The sequence below is a fragment of the Lepidochelys kempii genome, chromosome 7 (assembly GCF_965140285.1).
Source record: "Lepidochelys kempii isolate rLepKem1 chromosome 7, rLepKem1.hap1, whole genome shotgun sequence".
Lineage (NCBI taxonomy): Eukaryota > Metazoa > Chordata > Testudines > Cheloniidae > Lepidochelys > Lepidochelys kempii.
Window position 1 is genome coordinate 70,387,253 of NC_136386.1, and position 24,206 is coordinate 70,411,458.

At 39.8% G+C, this 24,206-nt stretch overlaps 1 protein-coding gene across 1 annotated transcript in view; it reads left to right on the top strand.

The window, feature by feature from the left end:
* The window catches only part of NRG3 (neuregulin 3), a 919,092-nt gene that overhangs the window by 353,882 nt on the left and 541,004 nt on the right, over window positions 1-24,206 (top strand). Inside the window, exon 2 of the mRNA XM_073353289.2 lies at window positions 15,525-15,654. Within this exon, the coding sequence (XP_073209390.1) occupies window positions 15,525-15,654 (130 nt within the window). The remainder of the gene's footprint in view (window positions 1-15,524; window positions 15,655-24,206) is intronic.

Genomic DNA, 24,206 nt, shown 5'->3' on the forward strand with positions numbered 1-24,206 from the left:
TAAGGTAAGACAGCATTCTTATCCCAATTTCTTAGGTGCCTGCAGCCATTAAAGAAGGATACTTTTCTTTTCTGTACTTTTTTTAATTTTTGTTTTTCAGATTCAGAATTTTTTTTTAAAAAAACTTCAGGCATGGCAATGCTAATAAAATGTCTGTCAATTATTGGCAGATTTTTTTCCCCTTTAGTTCTTCATTGTGTGTATGTGTGAGCACGATGCCACAGATACCAACTTATATAGAATATTATATAATATTCCTCAGAAATCAAAACTAAGATTTTTTAAAAAGTACGTATCTTAATTTGTCAGTTAAAGGCCTTGCAAGAACATTGAAGTTCATAATAATTAAATAATTAAAAATCAGACATAAGGTCACAAATCAGACATACTAATTTTCTAGGCAGAAACGTAGAAGGAAACCACACACAGATTTAGAATAGAAGATGAGTTCTTCAGTTAGCTTCCATTCCAGCAAAGTGCTCAAGTACACTTGGGAATATATAATACTAAGGTATCTACCATAGTCCTCTGGAAGGGAGTGTGGCTTAGTGGATAGAGCACTGGACTGGGACTTCATGGACAATGGGTTATGTTCCTGCCTCTGCCACTGACCTGCAAGTCATTTCACCAGTCTGTGCCTCAGTTTTCCCATCTGTAAAAATGGGATATGATACCTCTTATGTGCTTTACCAGTAGGTCTCAAAAATACATAAGAACTTTGTAATTACTACTGTCTAGTTTCAGTATTATCAACTGTGTAAATCAATTTTCATTATACTTGATTTTGTGAGAAAGTATGTGATCATGAAACTAAAATCTCTATAATATTGCACAAGACTATTGTGAATAGTGTGCCCTTCACTGGAGTTACTCTTTATTTACAAGTGCAAATGAGAAGAGAATTGGGCTGTGTGTGTATATAGTCAGATAACTAAAATGTGTCTGTACTTATTCATTTTTGGTAAATCAATACTGTTTAGGTGGCCATTTTATTGAGGTGTGATGAGACTTGTTTAGATATGGAAAAAGTATTCTTATAATAGAAAAAGCCAAACTTTGTTGTGACAGATGTGACTAGGTGCCTGGGATGGGCCACACTGAGAATGCCACACTCAAGGCAGACTGCAAGAAAAAGGGCAGGCAATCCCCCATATAAAGTGTTTTATTTTATAACGAGTCACCAAACCAGTATCAAAAGAGCTTCTGTAAGACCACACTGGTTCACAAGAAGCCAGCATAGTCCTCTTTAGTCATTCCAGTCCTTAGCAAACAAAACAGTGAGAGGTTATAGTGAGAGGTTACTGAAAACCCAGTTCACCATATGTGAGGTTCTATTAATCCCAAACGATCAGACACTTAACCCCCAGGTCAATATGTGTTTCAGATCTTCCCTCGGTAAACTAAATTTTTTTTATTTATTGAATGGTGCAAATATTATATACATTACAAAAACTTTCAAGGTCCTTTATATCAGACTTGTAGCAGTGATGGATGAATCTGCTGGCTTGTAAGAGTTTCTCTGGAATCATCCCAAAAGGTTAGAATCCAAATCCAGCTTTGATGTAGAGTCTGTTAGTCTTTCCATGCATTTTCCTGGGTGTTCAAGTAACTACTTAGGAGTTCACAGTCTCATGGCTTAAACTTTTCTCTGTTCAGCAGACTAGAGATGCCGCATCGTACCCAAGGTCCACTATTTATAGCTCTCTAGCAAGCTGACAGGCCTCCTCACAGAAATAGTCACAGCAGGGCTTTCCTCCACGTAAGAATAGGCAAAACAGATAGTTTGTAGGACCTTCATTGTTAAACTGACCCTTGGGTTGAAATTAATCTTCTATTTCTTATGCATACACACGTAAACTAGTTACACTCGTTTACATAAGGCAATTAGCTGGTCCTTCATTATAACAGGGATAGATAAGCTGAAGACAATATAAGTAATTATTTCATGCAGTGTCTCACATCTGTGATCTTAAGGTTAACTGAATATAGTCACATACATAATGTGAAGGCAATTAAGACATTAAAAGTATTAAGCATCTAAAAGGTAATTTGGTTACATTGGTAAACTTCTAACAGGATATAGGCAAACACACACAAATACACGTAGCAACTATTCTTTGGTTTTTATCAATATGAAGTGAATGAGTTGGGGATTGCTAGACGAATTAACATTTCTTTGATACCTGTATGTAAGTGCATTGTCTTGATTACAATTGCAATTCCTCTTGTTAAGTTATGGGTCAGACACAGGTTAGTTGGTTTGCCAGCACCACAACAGACACATACTACCAATTTTAAAACCAGCAGCTGTACTGCATAAATGGATTCAGTAAAATCCTTCAACTCTCACAATAGCTATTTGACTCAATTGAATTTTCAAATGCTCTGTAGGAGACTGTCCGCTTCTCCCATAACAGAAGAGTACAGACTGTCTGTTCCTAAGCAGCTGTGCTGAAGAGAAGACACATCTTGTAGTGCCAAGGACAGATTGCCTCTCTTTTTATACCTTTCTTCTGGACTGTTTAAACCTTTTTTTATAATTACATTTATAGTTTTTTCTGACAAAGTGGATGCTCCAATAGCAGCAGGCAGCAAAGATACATTGGTAGACCATCCTGCACTTTCAATAACATTTTAGACCAGATTTTCAGAAGAACTCGGGGCCAGTTTTCAGGTTATCAGCACCCTTGGGGACAGGTTTTCAAGAACTTGGCTCCCATGTAGTCACCTAAATTAGAGTTTGGTTGTCAAAAGTACTCAGCACCCAGAAGCTCCCATTGTGACTTTCCTGGCTGGATTTTCAAAATAACGTGGCCCATTGGATGCTCAGAACTTCTGGAATTTTAATGACTTATTTTGGTGCATGCATCAGAACTGAGCTCTTCTCAAAATCTGATCCTAATTATGGGTGCTGAACTCTTTAAATAGTCTGGTCAATTGTGTCCACTGGGGGCCTTTTCCTAACTAACTCCTGCACATGAAACTTCTCTTGGTATCAATGGGAGTTCTGTGTAAAGGTACAGGCAAGAACATGGCCTAAGATGCCGAATTTTGTACTCTTAAAAATCAATCACTGAGAATTTGCTATATTTAAATATCCATGTCATAACATATTCTGAAGTGATAGTTTTATTTCTCATTTCTTCCTGACACTTTCATATTGTGAGACGTTCTTGTTGGACAGACATTTATATGTATTCACTTGTTTTTCAAAATAGGAAAACAGTATTTGGAAGGCCTATGCCTAGTCTAGGAATGTGTAAGTGGACCTGTAATTTAGTCTGTGGCAGGCAGCCTGTTCTCTGACAGCATGTAGTAGTTTGCACCCAGAAAAATGTAGAACTGGCTTGAGACTCCATTAATGTGTTTCGTTGATTTGAATCAACTCTACTCATAAGTTATGTTAAACTGAGAAATGTTATGAAAACATCAACATCTCTTTTTTGGAACAAGGTCACATTCTATTTTAAGTATTTGATTCTGGCATCAGGCTCTTGGGGGCGGGGGAGGAGGAGGAGTGGGCTGATTTAAAGAGATGACTCAAATTTATCAACATGCCTGGGTCTCTTTGATTTCCTGCAAACAATGCAGTAGCTGTTGCTTCCAGGCAATATTACATAAGTGGTGGTATGGTGCTTGTGTGTTCTGAAGATGAGAGAAATGTATTCTGCTCAAGCATTGTTGTGACTGTGATTGTTCTTTCATTTTCTGCATTTCAGTATGATTGTTTTAAGTGATAATATCATGTGAGCCTCCTTATCAGAGAAGGCAAAATTAAAGACAGGTGCATAATTCATACATTCTCTCACCCACTGTAAATATATATAACTTCCCCACACAATCTGGATATTAAGCAAATTAGTATAATTGCTGATTCTGTGATATATCTTGTGGCTTATCACCTTGCTCCCTAACTTATACATTGTGTTTAGACCTAAATTAAAGCAGTGGTTTGGGAGTTCCAAGCATTTCTAGATCTATGCTTCAATATTACTGTAGTTTTACCTCATATCACAATTTTTTAAAGAAAGTGTTAATATGTTGGTACTGATGAGGGAAGAATCTTTGCAGCAGTTGAGATGTGCTCAGGCAAGGAGGGCTGGGATAGTCATCTTTGTACATATCCCTAATTATCTGCTTCATTTGGGTAGAACCGTAAATTCCTTAGTCTTGGGCTGACTCTGGACAAGGCTCCTGTGAACAAAAGTCTTCCCCTAATGTTTGACAGTTGTGACATACCAGGGTACAATCCAGGCTAATGAGCAGTTGTCACCCCTACCCAGCAACCCTGGGTGCCTTAGAGTGTTTTGGTTGAAGCAGCTCCCATCTGGGCTGCTCACAAACAGCCTTTCAGCATCCAAGCCACACCCTGCATGTTTGTGTGTAACTGCAGCTGGCCAGCCACAACTGGATTACACTCTGGCTCTCACCAGCCTCGGTTATACTGCAGGGTGACCCCAACACACTCCTACTCTTAGATTTTCCCCTAGAGATGTATGTCCTGTTCTGCCCAGCCCTCTCCTGGACAATACAAGTTTATGTAAAGTCCGTTCTTTTTTAAAAAGGAATAATATGCACACAACTTGCCACCCCAAATGGAGTTTCCCAAACACTTAAATTAAAACACACTGGATTAGATAAAACAAACAAGTTTATTAACTAAAAAGAGATTTTAACTGAGTACAAGTAATGAGGCATAAAACTCAGAAATGGTTACAAGAAAAAGAAAGATAAAATGCAACGGATGCCTAACAAACTGTTAAATTCAAAACAATGTCTTCTCTCCACATGCTTTCATCAGTCTTACTGACCAAACTTCTTAGGTCAGGATCTCTCTTCTCCCAGAATCCAATGAATGCTTCCTTTGTTGCTTCAGGTGTGGAGAGAGAGAGAGAGGGGAGGGCCTTGGGGTGTTCGTCCCTCCTTCTTATAGTTTGTCTCTCTCTTGAAAAAACATTTCCAGCTGGGGTACCAGAAGGCAAAGTGTAGGGGAAAGGGTATTGCTTTTTTCCTCATATGTTTGAGCTTCATTTCCCTTTCTGCTTGATGACTGACTGTTTAATGCTTAAATGCAAATTAAGCAGAGCACACATGGCAAACAGGTCAGTCTTAAAGGCAACCTCAGTTGGGAACATGTGTTAACACCATACCATGGAATCACAATGTTGCCACACACATTTTACCAGGACAATAATGACCAGAAAATGAGTATTCAAATGAAATCCTCACAAGTCATATTTTGTACAAAAGATCATTACCATAGGGTGTAAACATGGGGTATTCTGTCACAATCACAACTGTGGTTCTGTGCATCATAGCTTTCATTGTAGGCCTAATGGACTTTCAGATAGCTGTGACCAGATACATTTAGAATTTTGAAAATCAGCAGAGACCTTGAACTGAATTCTCTGTTCAAAAGGGAGCCAATGTAGAGAGCAGAGCATTGGGGTGATGTGTTCCTGGTGACCTGTATTTCTGAGCAGGCAAGCTGCTTTGTTTAAGGTGGAGCTTTTTCAGGGCATTTGGAATTCATAATGATACAGAGAATAGTAGTAGAGCCTATGTGTTACAGAAATGTGGATTGCCGTGGCCAGATTTGAGTCCCATAGAGTCAGGGTCTGATGAAATCTTCTGGGCAATCACAGATGACAGTGAATTATTTTTGCCTCCACTGTTGTTTGAGCATCCAGTGCAGAGCCCAAGATAACCCCCAAGACTACAGACTAATTTAACAACATAAGGAGAGATGTCTTTGACGGATGGGATTCCAGTGAAGGAATGGAGTTTTTCAAAGGACATCTCTGTCCCATGGGCATGATGTTAGTCTTTTTTCCAGGGACAATATACCTAATTCTAGAATGATGTAGATGCAAACATAATGTTTAATATATACACTGATTTTTAGCTGTTGTATTTCTAATGAAAGATGCATGTACTTTGCTATGAGGTTCTGTATAGATCAAGATATATGGAGCTGTGTGATCACAAAGATTACTGGTCTCCCACTGACAATATTTGATGCTCAATCTTCACTTTTTTTCCCCCCCAAATGAAGATATATCTGTTTGATGATCATTATAAAAAGTCAATACCAGATTCAAGATACACGTGGAATATAGAAGCTCTCATATTAGCATGATAGTTTTCAAGAAGTATCATATGTTACAATAACTTTAGGAGCCATACAAACCAGGCTTTTTAATAATTTCCAATAAAGTTTCATGGCATATCTGAATTCAGAATTTAATGCTATTACATTAAAATGTGATCATTTGTCTGAGACCCTTATGTCTAGGCGATGTGTGTTGAAATCTCCAACTTTCATGGTTTGATTGCTAGCTAATACACTGCTGCCTTTCTAGATAGACACATTTTTAATATTGTTGTTACAGTAGGAGTGATTTTTTTGCATTTTTGCAGGTATTAGGAAATTTAGCTCAAAGAAGCTAATTAAACCAAATACAACTCTTGACTGTTTTCCAGCAGAAGCTTAATTTGTAGAATGCTGTGTTTAGCTTTTATCTGTAATTTATCACTGCAGCGTTGGGGGATTTTTTTTTTTTAATGAACAGAGCTGTTTTTCACCTCCTGTAATGCCACCAATGGAATGTGTTGCCAAAGAGAGAGAATCTCTCCATTTCATGGCATTTTTTTCTGGCCTATGATAATTGCATCAAAATCACTTTGTTTTGAATATTTTTCTTCTTCATAACTGATTTTTTAAACATGGACTCACTCTCATTCAGTAGAATGAGGCTAAACCTTAAACGTAGGTCCTTAAAAGATATTTAAACTTGTTAAAAAAAAAAAAAAAAAGATGACAGGTACTTACTGTCTCCCCCCCCCCCCCGTACCCTCAGCATAACTCAAATCTCACTATTGTAGAAGTATTCATATATTTTTATCGAACATACGGAGCATGTGAAGAAACAGAATAATATGTACGCTGTTCTATTTCTCTTGTATGAAACGTAGGCCACAGCAGAGGGTCTGCTTACCTGGAAATGATTACAGAATTGGGGGAATTGTATGCTCCCCCCAAAGTACATGATCATAAAAGTTCTGGGTGAAATCCGGGTCCCCTTATGTCAATGGGAGTTTTGCCATTGGTTTCAGTGGGCCCAGGATTTAACCCAGTTTTAATTTTTGTGTTTTCTAGTGGTTTCAAATTAGGTACAGTTTGTTTGTGTGGCAGTCTTCATGTCTCACTACTCATTTTTTTATTTAAAAAATTGTTGTGGTTGAGAAACTTCCAAGCTTCCTATTGGGAGGTCTTCTGGGGGAAATATGTTTTAGGATTGTGACTATTATTTTTGCGCTGTTTTGTTGTTTACTTTTCTACTGTCTTCACTACAGTATTTTACAAAGTTCCCAATGTGCTTCCTGCAGCAAACATACTGTAGCAGCTGACAGACACTGCAACACACATTGCTGAAAACTTCATAATGCTGGGTTGCAGCTGGGTGTGTGTTAAGAGAGAGGCTGGGGGTCTCGATTTGAAAGTGGTTTTTTGGTTGAGGTTTGCTGTCTTTCATCGGTTCTAGAGGTAGGTGCGGCTGTGTTAGGGCTGGAGCTGCATTTAAAAGGTTGGCTGATCTTTTGAAAATATGGACTTGCCTCAGTCCTTCAGGTACTCCAAATATTACGGTTTTTTAAAAAAAATGCGAAGTAATGTAATGATCTGCTTTCTGCTTACTACTTTCCACTGGCTAATCTAAAGATTTCAGTTCCACATATGAGTGAGTGGAGATTTGACATATGGTATTTTTAATCACTTGATAACTATGAGAGGGGTTAGCTGTTTACAACAGCATTAATGGAACAAGTATCTTAGCTTTATGCCACTTTCTTTGCAAACTTACAAACAGAAGTGTTAAAAAGTATTTGTGTATGCCTGTATGTTGGAGGATGAGGGGCACAGGTGTATTAGCCCAGTCTTTCACTACAGTATGTATGGTTTTTAATTCGGAACTTCAGGAGTAATCTGTATTTATTTGAATTTTAAAATATAAAAAAGGCAGACAACCAGTACTCCAGACGTCTATCTCAGAAATTACAATCAAAAATATAAACCAAGAACCATACATAAATTCAGTCACTCCAGCCCACCCCCTTCTCCTCATCCTTAGAGAAAAGAGGAAAAACATAGGCTTTGCCATGTGTCTGGAAGGTTAACAAATCTGGTCTGTGGCAGACCAAAAGAGGGGGAGTGACTTTCAAAACTGGCACACTGTATGCATGGGGTACATGGGGAATTCCTAGAACACTGTGGGTTTTTTTTTCTTAAATTCACCTATAACTAAAGTGGTCTCTCTGGAAAACATTCCTAATGGTGAGCTCTATGCACTGTAGAACAGTCTCCCACAGCAAATGATGGAAGACCTTGCATTTCATTCATTTTAAAACTGGCTTAGATACCAAGCCTGTACTGTTGGATATAGACCCAAGAGATATTTTCCTTTTCCAAGAAAGGAAAGCAACTGATCTGCTTTCCATAACAGATATGTAGACATGTAATGCTGCCTTCCACTGCAGTGTATACGTTTAGAATACCAGCGGTCCATCAATACTATGCTTTTCCACTGATACTGTAAATCTTAACATCTGTTTTACATCAGACCACCTCATAAGAACAGCCATACTGGGTCAGACCAAAGGTCCATCCAGCCCAGTATCCTGTCTGCTGACAGTGGTCAATGCCAGGTGCCCCAGAGGGAGTGACCCTAACAGGTAATGATCAAGTGATCTCTCTCCTGCCATCGATCTCCACCCTCTGACAAACAGAGGCTAGAGACACCATTCCTTACCCATCCTGGCTAATAGCCATTAATGGACTTAACCTCCATGAATTTATCCAGTTCTCTTTTAAGCTCTGTTATAGTCCTAACCTTCACAACTTCCTCAGGCAAGGAGTTCCACAGGTTGACCATGCACTGTGTAAAGAAGAACTTCCTTTTATTTGTTTTAAACCTGCTGCCCATTAATTTCATTTGGTGGCCCCTAGTTCTTATATTATGGGAACAAGAAAATAACTTTTCCTTATTCATTTTCTCCACACCACTCATGATTTTCTATACCTCTACCATATCCCCCCTTAGTCTCTCCTTTTCCAAGATGAAAAGTCCTAGCCTCTTTAATCTCTCCTCATATGGGATGCGTTCCAAACCCCTAATCATTTTAGTTGCCCTTTTCTGAACCTTTTCTAATGCCAGTATATCCTTTTTGAGATAAGGGGACCACATCTGTAAGCAGTATTCAAGATGTGGGTGTACCATGGATTTATATAAGGGCAATAAGATATTCTCGGTCTTATTCTCTATCCCTTTTTTAATGATTCCTAACATCCGGTTTGCTTTTTTGACTGCCGCTGCACACTGCGTGGACGTCTTCAGAGAACTATCCACGATGACTACAAGATCTGTTTCCTGAGTAGTTGTAGCTAAATTAGCCCCCCAACATATTGTATGTATTGTTGGGGTTATTTTTTCCAAATGTGTATTACTTTACATTTATCCACATTAAATTTAATTTGCCATTTTCGTGCCCAATCACTTAGTTTGGTGAGATCTTTTTGAAGTTCTTCACAGTCTACTTTGGTCTTAACTATCATTTGCAAACTTTGCCACGTCACTGTTTACCCCTTTCTCCAGATCATTTATAAATAAGTTGAATAGGATTGGTCCTAGGACTGACCCGCGGGGAACACCACTAGTTACCCCTCTCCATTCTGAAAATTTACCATTTATTCCTTCCCTTTGTTCCCTGTTTTCTAACCAGTTCTCAATCCATGAAAGGATCTTCCCTCTTATCCCATGACAACTTAATTTATTTAAGAGCTTTTGGTGAGGGACCTTGTCAAAGGCTTTCTGGAAATCTCAGTACACTATGTCCACTGGATCCCCCTTGTCAACATGTTTGTTGACCCCTTCAGAGAACTCTAATAGATTAGTAAGACATGGACAGCTCAGGTTTGGGAATCTCCCTAACATCCTCAGCCGTGAAGGCTGAAGCAAAGAATTCATTTAGTTTCTCCGCAATGACTTTATCGTCTTTAAGTGCTCCTTTTTTATCTCTATCGTCCAGGGGCCCCACTGGTTGTTTAGCAGGCTTCCTGCTTCTGGTGTACTTAAACATTTTGTTATTACGTTTTTGAGTTTTTGGCTAGCTGTCCTTCAAACTCCTTTTTGGCTTTTCTTACTACATTTTTAAACTTAATTTGGCAGTGTTTATGCTCCTTTCTATTTACCTCACTAGGATTTGACTTCTACTTCTTAAAAGATGCCTTTTTATCTCTCACTGATTCTTCTACATGGTTGTTAAGCCATGGTGGCTCTTTTTTAGTTTTTACTGTGTTTTTTAATTTGGGGTATACATTTAAGTTGGGCCTCTATTATCGTCTTTGAAAAGCGTCCATGCAGCTTGCAGGAATTTCACTCTAGTCATTGTACCTTTTTAATTTCTGTTTAACCTCCTCATTTTTGCATAGTTCCCCTTTCTGAAATTAAATGTCAGTGTTGGGCTGCTGAGGTGTTCGTCCCACCACAAGAATGTTGAATATTATACTATGGTCACTATTTCCAAGCGGTCCTGTTATAGTTACCTCTTGGAGCAGATCCTGCGCTCCACTCACGACTAAATCAAGAATTGCCTCTCCCCTTGTGGGTTCCTGTACCAGCTGCTCCAAGAAGCAGTCATTTAAAATATCGAAGTTTTGTCTCTGCATTTCGTCCGGTGGTGACATGTACCCAGTCAATATGTGGATAATTGAAATCCCCCACTATTCTTGAGTTCTTTATTTTGATAGCCTCTCTAATCTCCCTCAGCATTTTGTAGTCACTATCACTGTCCTGGTCAGGTGGTCGATAATAGATCCCTATTGTTATATTCTTATTAGAGCATGGCATTACTATTCATAGAGATTCTATGGAACATGTGGATTCATTTAAGATTTCATTTGATTCTACATTTTCTTTCACATTTAGTGCCATTCTACCCCTCCCGCGCATGAGCTGTTCTGTCCTTGCAATATATTTTGTACCCCGGAATGATGGTCATATTGATTGTCCTCACTCCAGGTTTCTGTGATGCCTATTATATCAATATCTGCCTTTAAAATGAGATACTCTAGTTCACCCATCTTATTATTTAGACTTCTAGCATTTGTGTACAAGCACTTTAAAAACTTGTCACTGGTTGTTTGTCTGCCCTTTTCTGATGTGTCAGATTCTTTGTGAATGTTTCTTGTCTGATCTGGCCCATACTTTATCCTCTTCCATCCTCTCTGCCTGACTAAAACCTAGAGAATCTCTATCAATAGACTCTCCTCTCAGAGAAGTTTCTGTCCGATCCACATGCTCCTCTGCAGCAATCTGCTTCCGCCCATCTCTTAGTTTAAAAACTGCTCTGCAACCTTTTTAATGTTAAGTGCCAGAAGTCTGGATCCACTTTGGTTTAGGTAGAGCCCTGTAGGCTCCCCCTATCCCAAAAGTTTCCCCAGTTCCTAATAAATCTAAACCCCTCCTCCCTACCATCGTCTCATCCATGCATTGAGACTCTGAAGCTCTGCCTGCCTACCTGGTCCTGTGCGTGGAAGTGGAAGCATTTCTGAGAATGCCACCATAAAGGTACTGGATTTCAGTCTCTTTCCTAGCAGCCTAAATTTGGCCTCTAGGATGTCTCTCCTACCCTTCCCTGCATCATTGGTACCTACATGTACCACGACCACCGGCTCCTCCCCAGCACTACACATAAGTCTATCTAGATGCCTCCACAATCAAAACTACGTTACTACCAGCACACAAAATAGCAAATTGGAAATGCTGAGCACAGACCTTGGGGAATATTTAGTGTACACAAATTCTGACCATAGCAAAAGCAGCTGATCTCTCTGAGGAACATTCAAGAAATAAGCTGTTTTGGTAGGTGACAGTGGAGTAGATTGAATAATTCAGGGTTTAGGAGAGAAAAGGTAATAAGAGGAATATAATGAATACTTTTAGACTGAAACACTGTACAAAAATACTTCAATTTAAAAAAAGCCTACTAAATGTTTCACTCATTTTTATATTTCAAACAACTTAAGTTTTGAACTAAGGTCCTAAAATCCAAACTGCTAAATGAAGGATCTGAAATTCTGTCCATGAAACTTAAACCCAATTCTGCTTCCCCTTGCTAATCAATGACCTCTGAAAACAGGTTGTTCAAGCTGGGACCACGAGAATCATTCATGCTGCTCCTTGACTGGCTTTGCAGAGAATGTGAGACAAAAAAGGAAAGTGAGAAACGAACCTAGAAATTCTGCACCCTAACTTAGCAGGAAGGGTTCCAGCAGAAATCCATGATCCCTGGCATTTGACATTCTCTGAATGAAATAGTTCTGTTGGAGATTGACTCTACTTGCAAAGGATTTGTTCAAGAGGCCATAGACTGGCCTTAGCACTAGGAGCTCAGCTTACCCACCACTAGATTACTTTATACTTAATATAAAATAGGCATGAATTAAGTCTAAAGGGGATTAGAAGGATGGAGCTATAGGGAAGAACAGCTACATTTACTAATCTTATCAGTAACTAAGGGGGGTGGCAGCTCAGCAAAATAGAGGAACCAAGCCATGGGTTATTGGCATTTATATATCCCTTATGAGAACATATGGTCTGCATGAGAGCCTTCCAACCCCAACAGTTAAATATTTTTGAATAAAACGAGGAGTCCCTGTGGCAACTTAGAGACTAACAAATTTATTTGGGCATAAGTTTTCGTGGGCTATAACCCACTTCATCAGCTGCATAAAGTGGAAAATACAGTAGATAGGTATAAATACACAGCACATGAAAAGATGGGAGTTGCCTTACCAAATGGGGGATCAGTGCTAATGAGGCCAATTCAATTAGGGTGGATGTTACCCATTTCCAAGTTGACAAGAAGATGAGAATATCAACAGAGGGAAAATTATTTTTTGTAGTGATCCAGCCACTCCCAGTCTCTATTCAGGCCTAATTTGATGGTGTCATGTCAGCTGCCCACAAGAACTTGAGCTAAACCAAGAGTAGGGAACTTCAGAGGCAATTCATTCAGGGGAAGGGAACTTTAGTATTGACAGTAGGGTGGAGAGTGGTAGAGATCAGTTACAAAAGAAGGATCCTTCAAAATAATCAGCTTAAGGAAGAGTCCAGTTAGGAAGAGTTCAAACATATATTTGTAGCCCCTATAATACTTTCCCACTTCCCCCCTAAATTCCTGGCTATGGTTCTAAACATGTATTTTAAATATATAATGAAGCTGCAACAAAAGCATGTAACATCGTGGGGAAACAAGATAACTAAAATTCTAATCTCTTAGAAACCCAGTCATCCTTCATATCTACAGCTGAAAACATTGAACGGAGAACTCAAGGGACATGATTCCAATTTCCAAAACAGATACAAAATTCTTTACACATTAAGGAGCCAGACTGTTCCTGCCCCTTATGCATGGGGATGTGGAAGATACAGAGATCTTCTTTATGTTAACCTTCCCCATACAAGGAATTTACACATTTGCAGGGACTGCTCCCAGGTGGCACCTCACAGAGCATGAGCAAACCCAATATAGAGAAGAAGAGGTGAGATGATATTCATGAAAGTGGTATATTGTGTATACTTCCACGGCCTTCAATGCAATCCTGTTCCTCAGACACACAGTTTGTCCCAATTAATGTTGCATATGCCAACCATATTGTCAGCTTTCTCTGGTTCTCCCCATGAATATCTCATGAATATCTCCAACTTTGGGCCTTGTTGCAGAGCAGCTGGAGCTGAAGGTCATTGTTCCATGAGTCTTGCCTCTTCTTCTCTCTCAATTCAGTTAGCATGTTAATCATAATTATTGTGGAGCCTTATATGTAAATTTAAAAAACAAACTACTCTGACCATGAACTTATATTTGCTCGTTATATGAATTCTGGTAGAACTTGAAGCACGCGTGCACACACACACAGTTTACAGTCTTGAAGACCCTATTTAAGTTGGGGCAAAGATCTGAATATAAAATGTTTGTACCTAAACAAGGAACGGGTTTCTGAGCAGGAAGATTTTGCTTTGCAATGAAAATGAACACTGGTCTCACTTGAATTTGGCAAACTGAGAGGGTACAGGATTAGAGCAAGATGTACTACTTTCTGTATATCTCTTTGGAAAAAGTGCATATCCGACTTTTACATGGGGTTTACGTTGGTGCAGCTTCCCCATATTTCCTTTGAGCACTATATGTGGGGTTTGCGTAAGTGTCACTACACTGGTATAAGTATTTCTAATGAAGACACGGCTATATGGTTAAAGCTGACTTCTGTGTACAGTAAACTGCATTAAAATACAAATTAACCGCATAGTGCATTTAAACTTCGACAGTACTTCCCCAAAATGACAGTCATAGTGATATTTCTCAGTACTTCTCTAGAAAGTAGTCAAGACTGTAGTATAAAGTCAATTTTTTTTCTTTCTTGTGCTTCTGAGCAGTTGAATTTAAGTGAATAAATGCTTCAAACTGTCTTTTCTCACAAAGGGGGAAAACAAAGAAAGCTAATGAAGCAGTTTGCTGCCAGCTGTAGAATGTTATTAAATGAAAGTTGTTTTGAGCATGGCCAATCTGGAGGGTGGTGGTGGTGGAGGGAGGGGCGGTTAGAGTGAGGGATAAGAAATGTGTTTAAATTGCAAGGGACTTCTTTTGTTTTTGGTCTTAACCTTTTGCAGCAGCATATTGTAATCAGAAATGCCAAACCCGTGAAAAAACTGCAGAAATTGGGCTTGGTTTTTGTTTGTTTGTTTGTTTTTTTGGGCAGGGGTGGGGTTCATAAATGGATCCGGCAGCAGAAAGGGAGGCCAAATTTTAAGACTATATTCAATTGTCTACTTCCATGTTTTTCCTTCTATAGCTTAAACTAAGTTTTGTGTTCCTCTAAAACTTAGTCATTACATGTTTCCCATACAGCTGGAAGACTATATCCCTGAAAATGACACAGCTTAGGTGAAAGGGGTCTGAAATCCAGGCCCTTTCTGAATGAGAATCTTGAGTAGGCTCTTTTTACCTCTTCTTCTTAATGGTTGAAGATTGTTTGACTTGTACTGGAATTTTTTTGAAAACAAAACAAAAAAGGCCATTTTTCAGAAGAAAATAAGTTGAATTCAAAAAATTTAACCAGCTCTAACTGGAAATAAACTCTGCCTGTTGTTCTCTCCATAAACGTGGATGGTCTAACGGTGAAACGTTGCTATTTCTGTGATACTTTGCTGCAGAAGCCACAGGTCAAATATGACACATTTCTGAAAGTATAGCAACAAAGGGAAAAATTACTAAATTTTAATGGAAATTGATCAATGCAGTGGACAGTGCAACATCATTTTGTCATTTAACATGGATTTAAATTGGCACTTCTGTATGTAAACATGGTTGTTGGACTAGATTCCAAAGGTCTTTAAAGCAATTTTTAATGGCATCCTACATTTTGATGGTAGTCTAATGGCATTTCTTTTCCTATGTTTTGTCCACAGATACCACAACGTATTCCACTGAGCGATCTGAGCACTTTAAGCCATGCAAAGATAAAGATCTTGCATACTGTCTCAACGATGGGGAATGCTTTGTGATTGAAACCTTAACAGGATCACACAAACACTGCCGGTAAGTCACTGCACCAAATGTGTTGGCAAAAAACTTGCCAAAAGATTTGGTAATATCCAAGCATACAACATTCACAAAATAAATATTGACCTAGAAGTCACATGAACATATACAAACTAGTGGAAAGTATGATGATTGGGTCTGTCTTGCTTGAGTTTTCTAATCTGTAGTGTTATTTTTGTAGGACTAAAGTAGGGAAAGAAGCAGCAATGCTTTGATTGGCTGCGTTGATGAGACTAATTCTTAATATCCTAGTGTTTTCCAAAATGACAATCCAGCAGAGATACAGAAATTTATTTTTATTTGGACAATTTTAAGCAATTACCTTAACTTGATGTTTTAAATGATCAGTTTCCATGTATTTGCATAGTCAGATCAGCATTTTGATGCTAGTGCTCAACGAGGGAAAAAAGCTTTGGTCATGGATCTAATGGATTAACAGTGGTTATATCTGACACGCTGCACTGGAGAAAAGGGTTGTGGAGCCTTTGTGAAGCTTATGTGCATTTTGACTCCTTTATTCTTATTTGTCTGTTAATTTCTATATAACACCAGAAAGGTATGTGATTTTTGAAGCGATTTTAAAGATTGCTGAAAAAGTGATTCATCATAATAAATATCAGAGATTCTGGCCAATACAAGTGGGGCAGAGGGAAGAGAAGGAATCCTTTAACTCTGTCCTCAAAATGAAAACAAATGAGAAAATAATGCAGACAGCCGTGTTTGTTTTTAAATATCCAAATATTTTAAAAATAGAACCCATCTGAAACAGGATCAGATAACAAGAACATTCAAATCCTCCTTTTTGGGCACTTTAATTGGCATACAGTACAGGCATATAAAATGGATATTTACAAGTGTAAATGCCAAACTGAGACATCCATATATGAGAGAATGCTGTGGTAAAATTTTCAAAAGCACTTACATAACTTGGAGACTAAGGCTCAGATTTTTAAAAGTATTTAGGCATTCCTGCACTTAGCATTGCAACACCTAGCTAATTTAGGAGCCTAAGTCCCACTGACTTTCAATGAGATTTAGGCTTGTAAGGTCCTAAATCATCTAGGTGCTTTAGAAAATTTCACCCCTCTTCTTTGAGTGCCCATGTTTGAAAGTTGGGCTGTTAAAGGTTAATGCACCAATCAAATTATCAGAAAGATATCCCTCAAAGCTTTTTATTTTTAGTGTTGTGCTGGTAATTTGTTTTCCCTTTCAATTTGTATATGCTTCAGTGATCATTCATCTCTCTCCATTATTTACTCTTCTCCTATGACACACTTATTAAATTAATTCTTCTGAATCATGCAGCATTAAAAAGGATGACATCTCCTAACCAAACCATCATGAAATTGTATACCTATTTTTAAAAATTGTTTTATTAAGGCAGGTAAGCAATTTGTAGCCTTCATTTGGACATTAAGAAAACTACAGTGTAGGGAATCTGTCAAATATTTGGGTACTTTTCTGTGGAGGCAGATTAAACAAAACCAACAGAAAATAAGCAAGTGGAAGTTAATATGGTCCTTGTTAGCCAGCTCATTTCTGTCAGTGGATATTTGGCACAGTCTATTTTTGTAATTGTATATGGGTTATATTGATTAAATACCATCAGGAATAAATATTGACAATGAACTGCTATTTTCTTTGTTTCACTTTCAAGGTCTTTCACTTGGCTTGTCCTCCCCAAGTTCTTGCTTATTCACTGTGGCCATAATGTCACTTAAATGGTGGTTCTCTCAGAATAATGATATGGCATTGGTACTGCAGTTTTCCTGATACTGGTACTCTATTACAGAAAACCACTATTTCATGTTGTTGTTTCTCACGTGAATAAGAATCACTGGCGGGTCCATTCAGGCTTCTGGCCATGACATATGAGAGAGAGAATATTGAGTTATCCATCATTGTGTGGGTGAGATATCTTCACCTTCCTTCTTCTCCTGCGTTGCTTTGCCCACAGGAAAAAGATGTGTCACACAGTTATAAGACTCAAGGGAAATGCTGTAATAGGATTCTGTAGAAATTACTCTAAACCCTACAAAATTTAAGAACGAGGTCTTTTATACATGCTTGGATCTTCTAAAAAAATTCTATAGCATAATAGAATTCTTCATAGTAATCTATAAAAGGTGGTTCAAAAAAAACCTATAGAAAGGTTAGCATGTTCTGTTAAATTCTGTACCTTTTCCATAAGGTTACGAGGTACCCAAAGTATATAAGGAGGCATCTCTCACTGAATATCTGAGAAAACAACATCATCTTTGCCCTGAATAAACTGAATTTATTATAACATAGCATCCGATATGGACTCCCTATTTGAACGGGGCAATAATTACTTTGTCCTCTAAATTTTGAGGCTAGGATTCAGGTTTCCTGACATGACTACACTAGGAAAATTTGTACCTTTTCCCCCCAGCACCAGTGCCATCAATGGTGTCAGCACTAGTGTGGATGGGGTATAGGCATTTTTTCCTGCTGTGTCACATTAGTCTGCTCTGAGACAGTAGTAAACACAACTTCATTAGCACTTATGCCATTGGTAACATTAGTACAGCTGACGGGTACCGAAAAATAGTTAGCAATTTTTCTGGTTTATGAGAGTATTATGTGACTTGCATTGATGTTAGTCATTCTGTTATATCACCATACACCATCTTCACGATTTAGAGATAAAACTAAGTTATATAATACATTCTCATTAGGGTTTGATTCTGCATCTGATCCATGAGTAGAACTATTTATTTCAACGGGAGTTAAGCAAGCAGAACATCTGAATTTTGCAGACCTTGATGTTGACACAATCGTTGGGCTCACATTGCTCAGGTCACAACAATGTTAAATATTTCATCTGATAACTTTTTTGTGAGAGTGTATAAGTATAGGAGTGCTGTTTCCGTAGGACCAAATTTTAATAGTTCTTTCAGCAATTATTAAAGATTTTGAGCAAGATGCTTGACCATCCAAGCTCTGCCATTATGCCACTGGCAGCACAAAGGGAGTTTAAAGCTTTCCTATATGGGTGGCTGGGGATTCCATCAGCATGGGGGAATCCATGAGCTGAGAAAAGCCATTATAGCTCCTTTGTGCCACCCCTCCCAATCCCCACTGGATTAGGGAGCAAAAGAATGCATGGCTAGGGAACGATACACGCTGCCAATCCCTGCTGACATAACTTTTCCTTTGGGATCTGCTCCAAACTGGCAAATTTAAAGCAGCATTTGGGCTGCTCTAAATTGCCAGGGACTGATCTGAACTCCCAGAAATGGGGTACGAAGGTGGCTGAAGGCCACTGTTGCTGTGATACACACATGGAGTTTTGTGTCCAGTTCCTCTAGTGTATCTTATACTTAGAGAATGATCTAAAAAAACCCCCCTGATCCTGTTTGGCACCCCAAGGTATGAAAGTATTTGGGCTCATTCCTAGTTACCAGCTGTTAGCTCACTCTTCAACTAAAATAGAGAATGGTAGAAAACAGTAGTTTCAATAGCCATGTTTGGTTGAAATTCTAACTTGTGCCAATACTTAGAGATAGAAATGTGTATAAGGAGGAAAACCACCAAGTTTCTCTTGGATTCTCACATCCATTCATAAACAAGGATGCCCTTTGTGCTGATTTTGCATTCTATTTTCAAATATGTGTGTTTAGTGTTCAGAAATATTAAGGTATGATAGCATTAGCCTGCCCATAAATTGTGTAGATTGGCACTAGAAAAAACTTCTTGGACATAGCTATTCCCTGGGCTGAAGTTCACTTACTGAATAGGGATGCTTTTTCTTAAAACTGAAGTCTTAAGTTGTAAATTTAGAGGTAGCACAAACATATGTTGTCTGATTTTTTATACCTGATTTTTGCAAACAGCTTCATTTGCTGAATCTGTGATAAGGTTATCTGTATATCAGTTTATAAAATAATGGGTCAATTGTTGAGCAACGAACATGCTATTTATCTGACTATATACAAACCAAGTTAAATGTAGATTCTGGTGTCTGAAATAACGTTTTCTGTGTCTTCCTTTTAAATAAGGTTTTATTTTAGAGCAGGGGTCGGCAGCCTTTCAGAAGGGGTGTGCCAAGTCTTCATTTATTCACTTTAATTTAAGGTTTTGCGTGCCAGTAATGCATTTAAATGTTTTTAGAAGGTCTCTCTACAAGTCTATATATTATATAACTAAACTATTGTAAAGTAAACAAGGTTTTCAAAATGTTTAAGAAGCTTCATTTAAAAATAAATTTAAAATGCTGATCTTACCCTGCTGGCCCACTCAGCCTGCTGCCAGCCTGGGGTTCTGTTCACCCAGGCCAGCAGCAGGCTGAGCAGGGCCTGCAGCTGGGACCCCGGTTGGCAAGGGGCCGGCAGTGAGAACCCCAGACTGGCAGCGGGCTGAGCAGCTCAGCCTGCTGCCACTCAGCCCGCTGCCGGTCTGGGGTTCTGTCTGCCAGCTCCTGCCAGCCAGGGTCCCGGCTGCCGGCCCCACTAAGCCCGCTGCCAGTCTGGGATCCCAGCGCTGCCCACACAGAGTGGGTACCTACCTTCTCCCTGGTTCTAGCCCATTCTCTTCCTCTCTCTCTGCACTGAGCTGAGGGTGGGGGTGCACTGAGCACAAGGCTGGGGGTGAAGGAGCAGGCTGGGGGTTGGGGTGCAGGGTCTGGCCAGAAGCTAGAATGAGGGAGGGGGCTCAGGGTTGGGGCAGGAGGTTTGGGTGTGGAGTGCTTACCTGGGCAGCTCCCATTTGGTGCGAGGGGTGCAGGTGGGAATGTGGGGAGGGGGGGTGCAGGAGCTCCCGTTTGGTGCTCAGGGTGGAGTTGAGAATATAGGGGGTGCAAGAGTCAGGGCATGGAGTGGGGGGGGGGGGCTGGGTGTGTGAGGAGGTGCAGGAGTCAGGGCAGAGGGCTCAGGGTGTGGGTGCTGGAGTCAGGGCAGAGGGCTGGGATTGTGAGGGTGCTTCCAGCCCCCTGCCCGGAGTGGCTCATGGCAGGGGGCTGGAGGGGATTGCCCTGAATCCACCCCCCTTCCCCAAGGCCCCGTACCCACCTCTTCTCTGCCTCCTCCCCGGAGCAGCGAGCTTGCTGTGGCTCCGCTTCTCCCCCTCCTCGCAGGGGCCATCAGCGGATCGGGGGCAGGGAGGGAGAGGAGGAGGGCCAGGAACCCAGCATGCTGGGGGAAGAGGCCGGGGAGAGGGGAGCTTGCCTGCCCTGCAGCAGCTGCTGCAGACCAAGCTTCTTCACCCTGTCCCTGCGGGGATGGGACACGGGGGGGGGGGGGGGGGGTTGAGAAGAGTGGGCCGGGGTGGGAAGGATTTTTAATGGCATGCTGCTGCCTGCTGGGGTCCTGGCCTGGGTTCGGCAGCAGGCTGGTGGCTGGGACCCAGCAGCATGCCATTTAAAAAAAAAATCTGCTCACGTGCTGTCTTTGGCACGTGTGCCATAGGTTGCCGACCCCTGTTTTAGAGAATATTTGTAGCTTTCAAGCCCCTATCTTCTGGGTTACGTTATTTTGTTCTGCCTTTTCTTTTGCTCAACTCTCAGTAAGGACTGGAAAAAGGAAAGGTTCTGATGGTTCCTTTCCATAGAACATAAACACAAGGAGGAGAGGAACCCCCAAAACCCAACAAAGGAAAAGGTTTGACCCTTTATAGAATGGGCTGAGGTTGTTGGCTAGAACCCTTGCAGAAACTAAGGATCCGGGGGAGAGAATTCTAATGTCATCTCTGTGATAAACTCATTTTCAGAGAGATGTAGTCCTTGTGCACTGTCTCCTTCCCAACCTCTGTTTTGGTTCACTCTGCAGATTTGCACACTGCCCCTTTTTAAATATAGAAGAAGCTGCTGTATTATCTCCAGTACACAGGTATCTTGGTGGGGTGGGTGAGTGTGTAAAAATATAAACCTAGGCAGTCTCCAAAATCTGCCTGGTCCTCACATGTGTGCCACCCAGTTACTGCTCTTCATCTTGATTATACAGCAGTCATTACCGAGCACCAACATTAGGATAACTTTTTTCTGTGGAGAATAAAGAGGCTGTCTAAATTAGGTGACGGCATTGTATTAAATGTTAAATTTCTAGTGTGTTAATATTTCAGTTGTATGTTAACATTATTTTCATATTGATTCTCTGTATTTTGAAGGTTATGTGAATGTCAATTCTTCTCCCCCCCACCCCCAAAAGATAGTTGATATGACAACTAGCTTAAATTCAAATATTTTAAATATAGTATAAAGCTAGAATTGGCTCTTCATAATTGTTGTACATTTTATAACAGCTGGGAGTCCATGAAGGAAAAGCATTCTCCAATGCACAGTAATGGCATGCAACTGTAATAGCCATATGGAGTTAAATGGAAGCAAAATAATACTGTACAACTAAATTCAATTTTTAAAAAGTCCATCTTTATCACTATTAAAGCTCCGAAGAGGATTTAAAGCCCCTAGAATAGTGTTTTTATAAGCCTTACAATGTGCAGATGTGTTATATTGGACAATCTCTGATCATTTTGGAAATAAACTAGGATCTAGGCTATTATAAAACTGCAGCTTAGAGAGACTTTTTTAAAAGTGGGATAGACTATGTACAATCCGTACAACTTAAAATTGGTTAGTTGTACATGTGAACGTACAGACAGAAAAGTACTGCAAAATACAAGGGGGTCAGTTTGGATTTCCCAGGTGGTCTTTCCTAGCCACTACTAACTTTGATTGTGTGAGGAGTTTCAAAACAAATTAACATGAGTGATCTAGTCTAGCTGTATTGTATCAGAGGTAGAAATTCTGTGGCATAGGTAGAAGCATGGTCATTTTCCTTTTTACACTGATTTTATGAAAATTTGGTTTTGAACAAGATGTTCTCGCGCCCCTTCCATCCCACATTCAATTTAGATTGTGAGTTTCAGGTTCCATCTCATCCACAATCTCCAGGAACTTCCATCTAAATTGGAAATTGCACCTGGTTTTGATCTAACACAATAATTAGAACATGTTAACTCGAAAGTGAGCCCAGGGTTGCCCAAAGGTTCACTGGAAAGATTTGAAACCTGCAGGTGATAGACTTAAATTCCATGTTGAAACAACTCAGAACTAGGTGAGTGTTAAGTTTCATTGTGAATTTTTTGCATTGCTACAGTTGTGATCCAGCTGTATTCTTTGCTATTGACAAGTTAGCAGAAAAAAAGATCCAAAAGACAATGGTTTAAACAAGTACTGAGCATGATCTGGCAAGTGTACTTCAGCATGAACTGAAAAACTAGAAGGATAAAGAGAAGTCTGTGTGAAAAAAACTGTTTCTCAGTTTTTGTGAAACAACTTGTCATCTGAGCGAGGATTTTAGTGTCTAACTTAATGGTCTTTTACAATATCTGCTACCTTCTTCTGTATGACTCCCATTGTATATTACACACCATAAAATTATACTAGATTTTTCCAACATAAGTAAAGTGAAATCTGAAAATATATGATTGAATAGCATTGAGTAAACAAATATTTTATTGGTGTCACAATATTGCAAGGTTAGTTTCATTCAAGCAAAATACATTCTATTAAGTTGACAACCTTAAGTAAAACTGCAAGGATTTAGAAAAGAAAGCAATCTATGCCATGAAAACCAAGGGTTAGTGAACATATCTGTAGCACATTGCGTAAATGTAAGTAGTTACAAACATCATCAGCTTGAATGTTTCACTGTTTACTTTAGAAAAACTCACATGGACTTGAAACATCATAAGTTTCTCCAGACTATTGTTATGCCACTTGTAATATGATTATATTACATCAGTGTGGCCCCCATTCTGCAAAGCTCTTAAGCATGTGTTTAACTTTAAAATTAAAATTGACTTCAGTGGAGCCACTTATGTGCTTAAAGCTAATCATGCCCTTAAATGCTTTGCTGAACTGGGGTCTAAGAACCAGATTCTGTCCAGAACTTCATATGTGCATATGACTCAAACAGAAGTCATGAGCGCTGTGCGTGCCTATCTAAGAGCAGAATTATTTCTGAAAAGATATCACCAAAACTGTCAGTAAAACAAACCAAACAAAAACCTGATCAAAGGCATGTAAACAGATTATGTTCATAACCCCACTGTGATGGGTTTGGGACTCACCACCGCAGCACCTCCTGCTGTTCACCCTGGGAATTATTTCAGTTCATGTAGAGTGCCCTCTGCTGGTGGTGTCCCATAGAATATCAGGGTTGGAAGGAACCTCAGGAGGTCATCTAGTCCAACCCCCTGTTCAAAGCAGGACCAATCCCCAATTTTACCCCAGATCCCTAAATGGCCCCTGCAAGGATTGAAGTCCCAACCCTGGGTTTAGTAGGCTGATGCTCAAACCACTGAGCTATCCCTCCCCCCATTTTTTCTTTTTTTTTTAAGCCAATGTGTCTCTCACCCTAGATTGGTGTCTTGACCCACATTGCTCCCCACTTGCAGTGCCCACTGCTCCCAGTTTGCAGTGCCTGCTGCTCCAGTCTCAGCCCCTTCCAGGGGTTTGGTGTTATCAGCAGTCCTTCTCTTCACCTCAGCCACAATGGCAACCACACCCCAAAGTCTAACCCCTTTTG